The sequence below is a fragment of the Felis catus genome, chromosome A1 (assembly GCF_018350175.1).
Source record: "Felis catus isolate Fca126 chromosome A1, F.catus_Fca126_mat1.0, whole genome shotgun sequence".
Lineage (NCBI taxonomy): Eukaryota > Metazoa > Chordata > Mammalia > Carnivora > Felidae > Felis > Felis catus.
In genome coordinates, this window is record NC_058368.1 from 198,115,601 (window position 1) to 198,128,374 (window position 12,774).

Genomic DNA, 12,774 nt, shown 5'->3' on the forward strand with positions numbered 1-12,774 from the left:
GTAGTGTGAGAGGACGGCTTTGTCTTCCCCAGGGGGACCTAGGCCCTGTGACCCTCCATTGCTTGAAGACCCTGTTTCCTGAGGGGTAATGTTTTCCCTTCCCCGTGACTTGCCTCTCTGGGCCACGTTCCGATTTCCCTGCTGGCTCCCTTGTTTCCTTGGGCTGACTGCCTTGTTTGGTGGTTTTTAGTGAGGGCTCTGAGAGATGCCAGGAGTGAGGGGATAGAGCTCCGAATGGCCTCAGTCATTGGACAGCCAGACTCGGTGATGGATGAGCCCTCTCCCCAGGGAGTTCTGGGTCAGAAGTCCAACTGATAAGTTTTTCCAGAACTGAGGAACCCAGAAACAGCGCCAGCAGCATCGTACCTCTTTTGTGGGTTTCGTATTACTTTGAAAGAAAATTCTCAGCTGCAGTTCCACATCTTACTAGCAATACAGCTCCATCCACGATAAACTTAGATATATGTGCCATGAATTGTTTTAGAGATAACATTTGGGGGGAAGGGAGGGAGGAAGGAAGAGAGGGGTCTTTAAAAAATCCCTTTCCAAATACTTCCTTTTTTCTAAGTATTGAAAAGGCACAATATAACCCTTTCTTCTCCCAAGTGAGCTCATAACTGTTTACCGAGGGGAAATACCGAATGTTTATTTATTTTGTTTCAAGGAGCTTCTTTCGTCCTGATGATTCACGTCGATGTCATTTTCCTCCTGACTCCAGAGGCTCTGAGACAAAGCCACAGCCCAAGTGATATGCCGGTGTCAGAACAATTCCCGTCCCGAAGGAAGGTATGCAACCTTCTTTATTCCCCCTTCACAGACGTCCTTGAGCCCTCGAGACGGATGTGAGCGAGTTTTTCAGTGCTCATGCAAAACAACCATCTAAACATAACAGATGACATCAGCTTGGGCTTTTCAATTCCTGGATGGCAGCGGCGTGTTAATCCAGCCTTCATCCTGGATTTCATAAACTAAAACAAGAGAGGCTGGCAAGAGGACAGCGCTGCTGCTGGGTTGAGGAAATTGATGACGGGGAAGCATGCGGGCAACCCAGTGTATAAAGCTCAGAAACGTGTAGGCAGAGGCTCGGCTACCACTTTGGACAGCTGCTTCCCGCCAGCAGAGAACCACGCCGCCCGCAGGGAGCTGAGCCAGAGCCGGCGGGAAACATGAAGAGCCTCTTGCTGCTAGCCACGCTCCTGGTACCCGCGCACCTGGCGACGACCTGGAGCCCCAAGTACGCGGTCGACTGCCCCGAGCGATGCGACCGCGCCGAGTGCAAAAGCAGCCTGAGCTGCAAGCGGACAGTGCTGGACGACTGCGGCTGCTGCCGGGTGTGCGCCGCGGGCCTGGGCGAAACCTGCTACCGCACCGTCTCCGGCATGGACGGCGCCAAGTGTGGCCCGGGGCTCAGGTGTCAGTTTTACAGTGAGGAAGATGACTTTGGTGACGAGTTTGGTATCTGCAAAGGTAAAGAGTGACCCCTTGCTCCTCCCCGTCCAGGGCACACCGAGGGCTTTTAGCCAGCGTGGGAGGCAAGGAGGCTTCCCTTCGAAGGACGAGAGGGAAAGTGCAGGTGGCTTAGGAGCAAGGCCCGGCACGGGTGTTGTCACAGGGAGAGAGAGAACTCTGCGAACAGCAACTGACAGCCAGTGTGCAGGAAAGCACAGAAAGCAAGACAGCATTTCACTCATTATGTGTGTGTAGGAGACGGAAGGAAAAAAGTTGCGATGAGAAATCGTGTTACCTCCCTTTCTGGAAAACTTTAGAAACTTGACAGGTAATCTGTTTGGATGGTTTAGGTGCTGTCTCCTCTGCAAGGCAGTGATTACAGAGGTCTGCGCTTAGATAACCGCTGGTGATGTCTAGGCTGGGGCTTAGTGAGTCTTTGATGTTGAAAGGGTCCACGGGTTGGTGGGCATCTCTCAAGATCAAGTATTTCTGATGAACGCTGATGCACTTTGTGAAACAGGGTGGGGTTTGATCATGAAACGAAATGACTCACATTCTTGAAGGAGGGTACCCTGAAGTATAAAACAAGCCTCGTTCCACTTTATGAAAGTGTTTGATCACCTAGAAAAATGGCAGATGGTCTCAGACAAGTACAAATAACAGTCAAGAAAAATAAAAATTGGAAGTCTGTGAAGAATGAGAGTTTACAGACTTCAAAAAAGTGTCATTAGGTTGAAATCATAGCTAAACAATGTAGTTACACATCTGTAGAATTTATTTCAAACTCAGTGACTGTAGTTTAAAAAATGTTTGGGTCAAAAGAATGGTGATTTAAAATATATATATGGATACTTCATGATCTCATAATTAAAAGCTATTATTTTTTTTTAATTTTTTTTTCAACGTTTATTTATTTTGGGGACAGAGAGAGACAGAGCATGAACAGGGGAGGGGCAGAGAGAGAGGGAGACACAGAATCGGAAGCAGGCTCCAGGCTCCGAGCCATCAGCCCAGAGCCCGACGCGGGGCTCGAACTCACGGACCGCGAGATCCTGACCTGGCTGAAGTCGGACGCCCAACCGACTGCGCCACCCAGGCGCCCCTAAAAGCTATTATTAAGATGAAACACGTAGGCTATAGCCCCATGCATCAGTTTTGTAATACAAAGCAGCTTTTAAAATGATTAAAGAGGCTGGGTAAGGTATTTCTTATATTTTCTTTCTTATTTCATTCTTATACTTTATGTAATTGAAACAGTTGTATGCTTTTATGAATGATAATAATCCACCATTGATCCAGTGTCATTCATACACCTACCTTTTAGACAAATATTTTATAAATCAATTACCTTTTCACCCGCAAAACGTAACTACAGACTAGGAAATGAATGCTTGCAGGAGGAAGAGAATTTTATTTTTTGCGCAGTTTAGTTTTGCTTATAACCACTAAAAGGTAGACTATTGAGGAACCTTTTTTGTGCGTGTGTGTGAACATTCACGAGCATTTATTTAAGCTGAGGAGAACCTGTAGTTTCTATAAATTACAGGATTTCACGTGAGGGATTTAGGGAGGAAGTAGTTCAACCGATCATACTTGTGACATAGCAAATATTTGCAGTGGATTGTTTTTTCTCTGGACACAAAAATTGCCTCTATCAATGGGACTGTAAATGCCCTGTCACATGTGGGTAAAGCAATGGCACAAGGCCTATGGGATCTTTAGCAATCTACCCTTCTACTGAATGACTGAGGCAGCTGTTAACGGGATAGGTTCTTAAAACGCACTTAAGATTGTTCTTCTTGGCATCCTTCAGACTGCAAGCGAGTCTGGTTTCAAACATTTTTCTCTCTGCTGGAAACAGTGACCCTGCGTGAAACTCAGCAACTTCAGACACAGACGTTGGATTGTGCTGTAGGCGGACTCCCTCTTTCAGCCCTTGCACAGAACCGTATACGTTAGCTGCACATCCAGATGTTTTCTCAATATTCAGATGTTTGGCGTTAGGCTGCCGCGTTAACAATCAGCCAGCCAACATCTATTTACTGAACACCTGCTATCCGCCCAGCACTATTCAATACGCTAGGGGATGAAACAGAGGCACAATTGAGGATTTGGCTAAAGTTTGAGTTTTCAATGTCACTAGAGACGCACTCGAATTCCCGTCCTGTATGCTCTTCCGAAAGAGGCTTTTGGGGATCCTTTTTAAGGGCTGTTCGTGCAAGCAGAGAGGCCAGTGTTTAAAACCAGGCTCCTCCGCAAGCTGGAGAATGCCAGTGAGAAGAACTCTAAATCTCTTCCCCAAATAAAGTTCATTCATGTCTACCTCGATCATTCGTGTGGAATATTAGATTGCTAAGGGCTCGGCTGCTTCACGGTGCGTTTCTCCCCCGTGTGTGACTGTACACGTACTGAGAAGATTCTCATGCCAAGAGAATCCGTATTCTGCATCTATTCTGCTTGGCTGTTAAGGATAGGGGGGTCTATCGGGATGCTGTTTATGCCATAACAATCCTGCATTTTTAATAAGTGATTCTGTTCTTTTCTCAGCATAATATGTTTGAGTCTAGGTACGAAAACACTGACGCTCTAAATGCTTCCAGATTTGAGGTATATAAGCAAAGTCTCAGCTTTCTCCTTCTTCCTAGCATGCACATCTTAGGTTTGCAGAACATTTTACTAGAAAATCCTCTTAACATCCAGGGGAGCTAGGTGACCTGTACTGCCGTGTCAACAGATAAGGCAGCTGATGAAAGCTGGCACAGACTGAGGATTGAGCACTTGGTGGACAGCTGGCATCGACACCTCTCTCAGTCCCTGGGTTGCAGTGGGGTCCTTTCCTATATGTTGCTATTTTAAAATAGCGAGTTGTTTGCGAGTACGGTGGATTCAAAGACAGCGTCACATCTTTTATATTTTTTTTAATTTTTTTAATGTTTATTTATTTTTGAGACAGAGAGAGAGACAGAGCATGAACGAGGGAGGGGCAGAGAGAGAGGGAGACACAGAATTGGAAGCAGGTTCCAGGCTCTGAGCCATCAGCCCAGAGCCCGACGCGGGGCTCGAACTCACTGAGCGCAGGATCGTGACCTGAGCTGAAGTCGGACACTTAACCGACTGAGCCACCCAGGTGCCCCTAAACTCCTTCGCAGCTGATCCGTAGGTCTGTTCAACTGCCCACCTCACCGACCTGTCACGGCAGCAGTCTCGGGAACCTGTCTATTGGTACCTAAGCAGAAAGTGAACAGAATTAAGGTTGGTTCAAGGATGTTGGTTATGTCTAGCCGTCTTCAACTAAACTCCAGAGCAGGACACTAGAGCCGAGGTGTCCTGCTCTTGGGGTGTGATTTTCCATTTGTGACTTAAAGTTTCAACTTCTCAAACTTGGGTTTTTTTAAAGAAGTGGTTTGTATCTGACAGTCAAGGTTCACGAGGCGTGTTCAGATATGGAGGCTGTGCGGGCAGGGGCTTGTGCACAAGGAGCAGCTCCCTCTCTAAACCTATCTTGTGTCCTCAGACTGTCCCTACGGCACCTTCGGGATGGAATGCAAGGAGACATGCAACTGTCAGTCCGGCATATGTGACAGAGTGACTGGCAAATGTCTGAAATTTCCCTTCCTCCAATATTCAGTAGCCAAGACTTCCAACAGACTTGTTTCTACAGGTAAGAATTGACTTCAGTATAGGGGCACCTGGGTGGCGCAGTTGGTTAAGCATCCAACTTTGGCTCAGGTCACGATCTCATGATTCATGAGTTCTAGCCCCATGTCTGGCTCTATGCTGACAGCTCAGAGTCAGAAGACTGCTTCACATTCTGTGTCTTCCTCTGTATCTGCTCCCCCCTCCACCAAAAAATAAAAAAATATTAAAAAATTATTTTTAAATAAAAAAAAAGAAACGATTTCAGTACAAACATCAGAACAATAATCTCACTTTCAGTTTGAATAACTTAAGCAATATAGAGGATTAGAATAAAGCATTGGTTTGAATGATTTTGTTTTTTATTTTACTCAGGGGAAAGGGGTGGTGACTGAGTTCGGTTGCTGTTGTTGGTTTTTTTTTTTAAAGATTTTTATTAATAATTTTGAGGATTATACATTTTTCCATAAAGTTTACCCAGCCATATGGAGAATAAATATGATTGATTACCAAAGCACCTGTAATAAGAAAATAACCAAGATACACAAAGTTCCCTAAATTCTTCAGTGATGTTTATGTATAGTAGACAAAGTTACTTCTCTCTCAACTTCACATAGAAAAAATACCCTCAAGAATTTATTAGATAAGGTTTAAGAGCCAAGATAGAAAATATAGAACACTTCTTCTTTTCTTAACCAAGTGGAAGTATTTCCAAAGAATATTTCCCAGCATGTGTTTTTATAGATTTCGGAAAGGATAAGAGACAGTATCTGTGACCGAAACTTGGGAATTATCTCTAAGCCTTTGAATGAAATTGTAGTAATAGCCACATGATGCTTGTTCATGCATGTGTATTTCTTATCAGGTTGTTAGAATGTGAGAAATACAACGTATAAGATGGTGCTGTGCACATATTCGGTTACCTTGTTGGATAAACAATCAGTATAGTAAAACTTCATTAAATTGAAAATAGCACATTTAAAACCACATGTGGTCACAGAAACTGTTAGTATCAACAAACTATGCAATTTCTCCCCCTTAGATATAAATAGTTGACAATCCAAGTCCATTTGATTTAGTTTTTGTTTCTGGTTCTTTGCGCTTCAGATTAAGATTTGAAATATTTGGCAAAGGTACTTATTTCTTAATTTTACCTCCTTCTTACACATGGATACAATTTAGTATCCATTAAGAGAGTATCCATTAAGAGTACATTAAGAGAAGGAGGAAATCTTGTGCTAAGTAGGGAATTATTATGCTGAAGTGTGGTTATGCCCCTAAACATTCATCTAAACTGAAACCCCTGTTTTTAAAGCTATTAGGTGAGCATCTTCGTGACTATTTGATCTGGAAATTGAGAAAGTCATTAATAGGTTAAATACTTAGGACTTGTCCTATGGTACTTAAAAAGCAAAATGGAAAAAGATTGAGTTTTAAGTCCTAAAAAATTTGATATTACGGTGAAATTTACACAACATAAAATTAACCATTTTGAAGTGAGCAGTTCAGTGGTAGCTAGTACATTAACAACGCTGCATAGCCGCCACTTCTGTCCAGTTCTAGAACATTCTCATTAGCTCAAAATAAAACCCCACTATCTGTTAAGCAATTGTCCCCATTCCTCAACTCCCAGCCCCTGGAAACCATCAATCTTAGACCTGCACATTTTTTTGAATGATTTGACTACTTCAGTACAGGTTTGAAACTTACTGTCTCAGGACAGTCAGCTGTCTCAAATGCTTGCATCTTTTTTTGTCTTATTTCACCTTCTCAAAACTGCAGACTACAAAACACTTTAAAGAACTTCTGAATTCCTCTTCATTCATTCATGGTTATGCCTAAACCTTTTCCACCAAGAGAGAGAGAATGGACTCCCTTGTGAATCTTTATTGGTGTTTGGGAAGAATGCTTGGGAGGCCATGAGAGCGCCTTTGGAGTAATCCTCAAGAAGGATAATAATCCTCACGTCCGTCCCTCCCATTGTATACCCAGCCACATGCCCTCTTCTCCACTGGACTGTTGGACAGTCTCTTTCCCTTCGGCGTGTCACCCTTGCTTATTTGCTTGCAGATTCTGCAGATGTCTTGACTACTAGATAGATGCCTTGGCCACACATATTTTTCTGGGTGGAAGTTACATTAGGGGTTACACACAAAAAACATTACTATACCCAAATTAGGTATCAAGATTCTTAGTAGAAATCTATGGGAAAAGCGTTGTCTGACCCGAGGGGTGTGTGTGTGTGTGTGTGTGTGTGTGTGTGTGTGTGTGGTTTTTTCCCGTTAGCTAAGGAGCAACAAAAATGATTACTGGTTAATCTTGGTAAACCTTAGGTTCAGGATGGGAGCAGAATATCCTAAAGGCTTTGTGGAGAGGCAGCATAGGAGCTCCGCTGCTCAGTGGTACCTTGTCTCCTTGTGACTTTCCAGGGTTCATGTGCTACCATTTATAGGAGGGGGCTTGTCCGGCTATCAGCTTCACATCACCTCTGTGCGAATCTGTTTTCAAAACCTTTGTAAACGGTGCCAACGTTCGTCAGCACAGGGACTTCTGGAGGTCCCTTCCATGCCCTGATTGCATGAGCTCTAGATTTCTATCTCTAGATTTCTCTAGATTTCTATCTAATGGCTACTACGATCTTGCCAAGTGGGTTTCCTATTTCCATTTCTTGTTGTTGTTGTTTTGTGGTGAGATTTCCAATTTTCTGAGATGGGGAATTTATAAGTAGCTTTTTTTAGGGGGACAGGGACAGTAAGATCTGGAATATTTGATTGCTTTGCATACATTCATCTGCCAGGCTGCACGAATCGTACAGGGCTCCATTTTAGGATGTGCACTGTTGAGGCAAATACACTTCGCTACTCTTAGAAGCAGACAAATTTCATTTTGGAAAATTCTAAATATTACAAATTTTTATTTGAGCAAAAACCGTCTTTATAAAAGTTCTGCCCTTTGGTCTGCCTTCTGGAGCCACAAAATAAGCTAACCCTTCTTCCATACCAGATAATAGGAAAATCTTATTAAAGATCTACTCTTACAGCATTTGCTCATTCCATAAGTATTTATTAAGTGCCTACTATGTTCCAGGCACTGTAGTAGCAATGAACAAAACAAAGCCTCTGCCTTCTTGGAGCTGATATTCTAGTGGTGGAGTGAAATAACAAATAAATAAAAAAGGCAAATGCATGTATAAGATAATGCCTGGTGGTAACAGGTGTAAGAAGAGAAATCAGTCGGCGGCAGGGGCTGACTCAGATGGGAGGTGCCAATTAACAGAGAGTGGGTGAATAAAGTGAGTATAGACTCTTTGAATCTATAAAAAAATTATTGTAAATCCCTTGTAATATGAAAATAATATAGGGGCGTCTGGGTGGCTCAGTCGGTTAAGCATCCGACTTTGGCTCAGGTCATGATCTCGCGTTTCATGAGTTCAAGCCCCACATCGGGTTCTGTGCTGACAGCTCAGAGCCTGGAGCCTGCTTCAGATTCTGTGTCTCCCCCTCTCTCTGCCCCTCCCCTGCTGGTGCTCTCTCTCTGTCTCTCAAAAAATGAATAAATGTTAAAAAAAATGAAAAAAATAATAAAACTGTTCTTGATCTTAGGGTTATCAACATTTGGACATGCATGATTTGTATTCCTTCTCATTTCAGAGCATGACATGGCATCCGGAGACGGCAATACTGTGACAGAAGAACTTGTAAAAAAGAATACCCGCTCGCCTGTAATGAAATGGTTAAATCCTCGCTGAGCCTGGGTGGGGTTTCTGAGAGAAGACTCTTATCTTAATGGTCATTCAACACACAGCCAACATTTTAGGAACTGTCTAGATTATAGCATATGGACATGTGATATCGGGAGGCCAAGTGTGGGGGTCCAGAAAAAAAAATAATAAAGTAGGCTACTAACAATCCATAAAATGCATATGACTGAACACTTTTAGATCTTTGTGAAATATATGAATACATACAGAGTTGTTAAATATGTGTTTATAGTAATACTGAAGAACGGAAAACACAATTTAGATCATATTAACGTGGACGCAGATCAGCCCCAGAGGAAGCTAAAGATGAAGGCCACAGTGCCTGTGACTCGGATGTGCATTGATGCTGGGATACAGGATGGAGGGAGAGTTCGGAGCGAGAGAAGGTGGGGGCGGGTGGGGGAGTATGGTATTTAGGTCTTCCTTGTAGTAGCACCAATAGAATTTAATTGTGCTTTTTTTTTTTTTTTAACTTTGGGAAAAGTAAACACAAAACCAGCCCTGAAGGAAGGGGGATAGTTGGAGCTTGTAGGAGATTGGGTAGCAGCCCCCATAGTGAGGCAGGTTTCAAAGGCTGCTACGGGTCATTCCCAGATGACCGCATCTGAAGGGAGATTCTGGGGCAGAGGGCAAACTCCTGTAAATGGTTTTAAAGAAGGCCACCTCAGACCGAGAGAGCCAGGCAGTATTTTTCACACTTAGAGGAGGTGGGAAGGTAAATATTTACATAATTTTGTCAACGATTTATGTTAGTATGAGTCATCCTAACAGACATACTCATCACCCTCTACTGTTCGTTTAAAATGAGTAGAATAAAGGTATAACTCTCTAAGGTTTCCAAACCCCCAAGGCATGGTAAATTTATTATTAGTAATTATAGTAATATTTACAGTAATAAGCACAAGAGAACCCTGGGAATAACTTAGTCATGACAGATGTATACAATGTCAGAAAATGAGCAACAGAAGGAATTTATTGAAAAGCCAGTGCAGTGACTTAGAAGCGTTTTAGGTTTAAAATAGAAAATACTTTTTAGGAGGTTTGGAAGAGAGTCAAGAAGCCTCAGCTTTAAAATAGGGCTCATTTTCTTATTTTTCTTTCCTTCAAAGTCAGTCGATAAGTGGAATTATGAGCACACGGGAGGATCTCAGCACAAACGGGACGGTTGTACTAGATTTTGTTAGGAAACGTTTGCAGACCTATTTTATTTGGAGTGAAGATTATTTAAGGATTATTTCACTATTTGCCTATGTTTTATTCTCAAAGTTTGCCACAGAGTTGTGAATGCGTGTGTGGGAAGGTCTTGGATCATGAGCTGCATAAGCTGTTGGATTTGTTTTGAAAGGAAAAGTTTATGGCTGCTCAATAAAAATACAAGACAGCTGCTCTGAGTCCATTCATGACTTTGTTAAATCATTAAAAGTTATTTAAAAGATTCACTTGATGGAGTGCTGGATGGCTCGGTCGGTTGAGCGACCCGCTCTTGATGGCTCTTGATTTCAGCTTTGGTCATGATCTCACGGTTCATGGGATCAAGCCCTGGGTCGGGCTCTGCACTGACAGCACAGAACCTGCCTGGGATTCTCTGTCGCCCTCTCTCTCTGCCCCTCCCCCATTCGCTTACACGTGTGCTCTCTCTCAAAATAAGCATTTTTTTAAAAAAAGTTTCATCCAATGAACAAAAAGTCTGTGTGCCTATTAAAAGTTGGCTTCTCAACTGAATTTGCTGCTACAGATAAGCATTTTCTGTCAAAACATGAGGCTAGAATATTTATTTCTTTGCCTTACATTTTTGGTCTACCCATGCCTTATAGTTCCCTGAAACGTAGGTCCCTAAATATTAATCCATTCTGTAGAGACAAAAACAAAACAACACTTCTGCCAGTGTTTTGAAGATACTTACACTTTAGAAGGTGTCTGCAAAGACAGATCTTTCGGTGTCTGTAAAAGAATAGAGTAGCATTTGGCTTTGGAGCTTGAGAGTATCATGTCCAAGAACAGTATAGTTTCACTTAGCTTTGTTATGGGCAAATTAGGAAACCATTTAAATGAATTGACACAATGCCCAAAAAAAAAATTTGTCTGTATTAGCAAAAACATCAATCTGCCTGATCTTTTTCCTTTTTCTAAGATGGAAGAAACAAAGTGAATGAGATAAAAAGTTCTATCAATGTGTTATCAATGTGAGATATTCATATTATTATTAAATAAGAACAATGTATGTTTTTATGTCTTTACATAAGACATATGTTTGTATGTCTTTACTCTTACCAGTGTGCAGTGGGTTTCAGGACATGCTTTCAGGGAGTGAGATTACTTAAATATCTGCATCGTATCTGTATCTGACTTGGCCTGAAGCCCAGGCTGCAGTCCAAATGTCCCTCTGGGGAAGGGCAGACAGTGGAACAAGAGCTAGCCCAGGGCAGGACTTGCCTCTGGTCCTTGTTCTGCAGCCTGGGAGATCATGGTCAATATAATTGAACAAAGGTGGGTTCATCTGTTCTCAGTCGCAGGCATGTTTTCTAGTTGCCCAGCTTCCCGTTACTGGGACCCCTCTGTGCATTTCACTTCAAGTGCTGGTACTGGTCTGTCTCAAATTGCTCTGTAGCCTTCTGACTCTATTCTTGATGGAAGTGGCCTCCAAAATCTTTGGATTTTGTACTTTTTGACTGCAATACTTTTGAGCATGCAATTTTAAACTGAATACATAGTGTAGTGTTAATACACTACGTTCATTATAGCACATGTACTCAAAGTAGAAATTTTTAAGGGATTAAAAAATAAATAGAAACAGGAGTTCTGAGATTTTTTTCCTACACCCCTATGGACTATCATGGGAAACACGGGAGAAGTAAAAGAAAATGCCAAATGTCACTGGTTCCTAGTGAGGCTCAACCTCATTTGATATTGAAGAGAAACCAAACTGGCACATATTCCATACAATAAATAGTTCTGGAATGAATGGATTAATGGATGAATAGTTGGATGGATAAATGGATGAATGGAAGGATGGATGGGTAGATAGGTGGGTAGAAGGATGTTTGGGAAGAAAGATGGAACAGACTTGGGTGAGTGGATGTCTGGAGGAACGAATAAACGAATGAATGAATGAATGAATGAATGAACAAATGAATGAATGAAGCAGGTGACAGGCCTATCTCCAGCAGAACCGATGGAGCAGATGGCCTCCCATCCCTTTCATCTACCAGCTCCCATGTCCTTGATGGCTGTTATCCTGCCTATTAGGACCCTAGGAGATTGAAAAACTGGCTGCATCCGTGAGAGTCAGTAAATCTGACAAGTAAGGTTGTCCAAGGCCACAGCAACAGGGAGTGCTTCTCCATCAAGCAGTGGGGACATCACCTGTGGTAACAAAATGTGTAAGGTAACTTTAGTGGTAGCCAGATTGCATTGTCATTTTCTGTGAAAGGCAGTTCAGGAGGACTGTTGTTTCCATTCTGTATTTGTTTCCTTTCCTTTATCCTGAGGCCCCTAGGAGTAAAGGATCCATAGATATAATTCAACATCACAACAGATATTTGGAGGGAGAACTGATTATTTCTGACTGCCCATGTGTAGTGTTAATCATTGACTTAAGGCCTGGCTTTAAAAGGACGCATGTTATAGACCTGCAATTCTTTATTATTCATTAGAATTACCTAGAGGCCTTGCTAACACACAAACTGCTTATTTGTTATGTCTGAGATGAGGCCCAAAGATTTTCCACTGTTACAAGTTCCCCAGGTGATGCAGACACTCTGGGTCCAGGGGACCTTACTTTGAGAATCACTGATACAGGGATATCTAGACTCACCTAGAAAGGAAAGAAACTAAGGTGTGATCGAAACCAATTCTTGCTGGCCTTATGAAAGAATGTGCTGCAAGATTTCTTTTTTTTTTTTTAATTTTTTTTTCAACGTTTATTTATT

The 12,774-nt window shown here is 42.4% G+C and overlaps 1 protein-coding gene across 1 annotated transcript; it reads left to right on the plus strand.

Annotated features, from left to right (window-relative positions):
• The first annotated feature begins 723 nt into the window (after positions 1-723).
• Positions 724-10,229, plus strand: ESM1 (endothelial cell specific molecule 1). The gene is made up of 3 exons (XM_003981416.6): positions 724-1,467; positions 4,964-5,110; positions 8,736-10,229. Exons 1-3 carry the CDS (start codon positions 1,167-1,169, stop codon positions 8,831-8,833), a joined length of 546 nt encoding a protein of 181 aa, XP_003981465.2. The 5' UTR covers positions 724-1,166; the 3' UTR covers positions 8,834-10,229.
• The last annotated feature ends 2,545 nt before the right edge of the window (positions 10,230-12,774 follow it).